At 48.6% G+C, this 3,464-nt stretch overlaps 1 protein-coding gene across 1 annotated transcript in view; it reads left to right on the top strand.

The window, feature by feature from the left end:
- The first annotated feature begins 753 nt into the window (after window positions 1–753).
- The window catches only part of PRDM5 (PR/SET domain 5), a 225,722-nt gene continuing 223,011 nt past the window's right edge, over window positions 754–3,464 (top strand). The window contains exon 1 of the mRNA XM_058437033.1: window positions 754–979. Coding sequence (XP_058293016.1) covers window positions 887–979 — 93 coding nt within the window. The 5' untranslated portion in view covers window positions 754–886. The remainder of the gene's footprint in view (window positions 980–3,464) is intronic.

Raw genomic sequence — 3,464 nt, 5'->3', positions numbered from 1 at the left:
AAAATCCGTAATAGGTCTAATGATTATCAATCAAGGGAGGTCTCCGGAATACTGTACCTTGAGAAGTATAAGAACTTCCCAGAGGTTATGTTACGATAAAATATCTAGTTTCTAGTGCTTAAAACATTAAATTGTTTGCAACATATTTTTCCGTACGTTAATCAACATACTTTGCGATCCCTTATTAAGTTCTAGCCTCTGCAACAAACTGAAAAAAAGCAAAGACGCATAACTCAAATGTGAGAAGCACGGAAATTTCCTAGACCGCAGGGTTCGTTCTCAGTAGTCGGCAATAAGCTAACTTTCAGAGTCAGGAACTTGATAAAGTTGTTTTGGAGGATGCCCCAGCTGTGTGAAGGTCCATTTCGTTTTGCATCTGAAGAGAAGCAAGCGAGAGTCCCCTACAGGGAGTAATGGTTCAGCGGGGCAAGGTTCGAAAACCCAGAGCTGGACAAAGGCGGGAACGCACGCCGCCGTGCCGGGGCTAGGGGTGCTGACGGCTCGCGCAGCTCGCGGGCCTCCGGGTTTGAGGCCCTGGGGTCAGCCCTGCTCCGGGCTTCGCGCCCGGGCGCGGGTCCGAGCCGCCAACTTCGGGCCAATCAGCGAGCGGCGTCCCGGCGCCCACAGCGCCCAGGCCCGCGCCCCCCGCGCCCCCGCGGCAGGAATGGCAGGAACGGATCCGGGCCGAGCCCGACCCGGGACAAGGAGGGGCTGAGCCGCGGGGGATCCTGGAATCGGCAGGGAGGTGGGGATTCTGGGAGGAAAACTCCATTTCCTCCTTCCCTGCTGGTTTCTCCCCTCTACCCTGGCACCCCAAATTTCGATGTGTCGCCTGCCGGGCGCTAAGCGCCGGTGTTGAGAGGCGGCGGCCGCCGCGCCCGGGAAAATGCTGGGCATGTACGTGCCGGACAGGTTCTCCCTGAAGTCCTCCCGGGTTCAGGACGGGATGGGGCTCTACACGGCCCGCAGAGTGCGAAAGGTGGGTGACCCGGCGGCGGCCTGCGCGCCCCTGCACCTCGCGCGCCCTGTGCCTCCCGGAGTCGCCCTGCCGCAGGGCCCGGGGCGTGGCGGGCTTCACCTCGGTCGCCCCTCGCCCGGGCCGGGCCAGGCGTCCGCGGGAAGGCCGGGGACCGCGGGACGCAGCAGGCAGCGCCACGTAGGTGGCGGCGGGGTGCGTTCCGCTGCCGGCCGGTCCAGGGGCGGAACTGCCACCGGCCTCCCTGCTGCAAGATGTCTTTCCTCTCTCCCGCAGGAAGTGAGCGCGGCAGGAGCCTCCCTCTTCCTCGGTTACGGGTGTGAGCTGCGTCTTTGCGTTGGCGAAGGCACGCGTGGGCGGGTGTCTTCCCCCGCCCGCACGCTGCTCCGCTGCCGCCTCTTTTCCTTTAGGATGAATTAATGTGGCTGGAAACGCCTAACTTGCCATGCGGGGATGGGAGGAGCAGCCCAGAGCGCCGCTCCACACAGGCCGTAGAATCTCATTCATACGCCCAAGATTTCCTTCCCTCCTTCTGGAACGTGTTATATGTGCTTTCAGGGAGGTGCCAACCAGATAATCTTTGAATGTCTGTACCTTTTTTCTCCGATCTTTTTTTTTTAATTTGTCTCCAACATCGGTTCGATCTCTCCAGCCAGAAAGTTACAGGCATGTGATGAGAGGAAGCAATTGCTCAGTTCGTACAGGAAGGGCCTGAAAGTGTTGGATGTTGAAAGCAAAGGCCTAGGAAGAGAGGCCACAGGAACAGTCCAGCTCTTTGGATTTGATCATATAATATTGTAACTTTAACAAGTTACATTAGAGTCGTCCTAGCCTTCCTTGCCCTCTTTTCGTAGTAGATATTTTGTAAGATGGAGGTTTGGGCAAGAAGGCTTGTTCAGGTGAGGTATGTTAACAAGAGGTTCAGAGGATGCAGTCAAGAGACACTAGGGTGCCTTTCATCTGCATATAACCCCCTCCATTTAGCCTCTGACCTAAAGAGCTGGTGAAGAGTAGTAGAAAGTGCTACTAATCTCCAAAAAGGGCTCCATTGACAACATGATCTCCAGTCATCCTTCAGGGCAAAATTGGAAAAAAATAAACCACTTATTTATTTTTTCAAATGGGAGTTGGGAAGAATGTTCAAATGTTAAAAACAGGAATAAATACTTTATCTGAATTAGAGGTGTATTGAATAGTTGCCAAATGGCCAAATGTTAAAATCAACATTTTTTGAAGGCCGAATACAACCATCACCAAATGACGTCTGTGCAGAGTTGAAATTCTCCTTTTAATTCATTCTTAAAAGATGTGAAAAATTCTCAAACAGACCTTCCGTAAAGGTTTCTGGCTTAAATTTAATGACTTTAAAAATTAAACACAGTTCTTAAAAATCATTTTATTTAATGTTATGAATAGTACTATACCAAACAACTCTACAAACATTAGAATTATTATATAATCCTTGTTGTTTCCTTGTATTACCATATAGATTTTTAGGAACAGCTGGCCAACCTACTTTCTTTTGAGATTTTTTTTAATTTCAGTTTATTTTTTTCATGTATTTGATTCTTTGTAAGTATTTTATTTTTGGGCATGCAATGAAATGAACAGCTTCCAAAATCATCATATATTATTGCATCACTTTACTATTGCAATGATAAATACTTATCTTTTCCCGGCCAGTTTAACTTTGATATATAAAACACATAGAGATTTTCATCCAGATCTTATTTAGAACGCTTCCCTATATTTCAAAGTGAATATGCAGATGTTTGCTATGAATCCAAACTATTATCGACGTTTAGTTATGATCCCAAAATATTCAGTCACAAGGTCATGGACAGGTTTGTTGATCTCAGAAATGACCTTAAAGCAAGTTCCTTTTCCTTCCAAAATCTGAGGACAAAGACAAAGCTAAAGCCAAACAGCAGACTTTAGTTGAATTGTGAGGCTGCAGCTGAGTATCAAGGCATCCCTTACCTGCTTATGAAAGGCAAATGGCCCCTCAATTCTTAGGTATTTTCCAAGTTACCTCGTACTAGGCCTAATTCTGGCCATAAATCAAGGGATCTGAGAAGAGAGATTTATCAGCAGCTACATTAAGGACCTTACTTAAAAGTTTTTATGCTCTCTATTCTAAACAAATTTTGGAAGATACCACTTTTAATACATGTGTTGGAAATTATAGATGTTTTACCACACTTTTATAACACATATGCTTGTATAACACTCCTGTTTTAAAAAGTGATTGCAATTCGGCCGGGCGCGGTGGCTCACGCTTGTAATCCCAGCACTTTGGGAGGCCGAGGCGGGCGGATCACGAGGTCAGGAGATGGAGACCATGGTGAAACCCCGTCTCTACTAAAAATACAAAAAATTAGCCGGGCGTGGTGGCGGGCGCCTGTAGTCCCAGCTACTCGGAGAGGCTGAGGCAGGAGAATGGCGTGAACCCGGGAGGCGGGGCTTGCAGTGAGCCGAGATCGCGCCA

This window comes from Hylobates moloch, unplaced genomic scaffold (assembly GCF_009828535.3).
Source record: "Hylobates moloch isolate HMO894 unplaced genomic scaffold, HMol_V3 SCAFFOLD_3, whole genome shotgun sequence".
NCBI classification, from domain to species: Eukaryota; Metazoa; Chordata; class Mammalia; order Primates; family Hylobatidae; genus Hylobates; species Hylobates moloch.
This window is presented reverse-complemented; position numbering and strand designations above follow the sequence as displayed.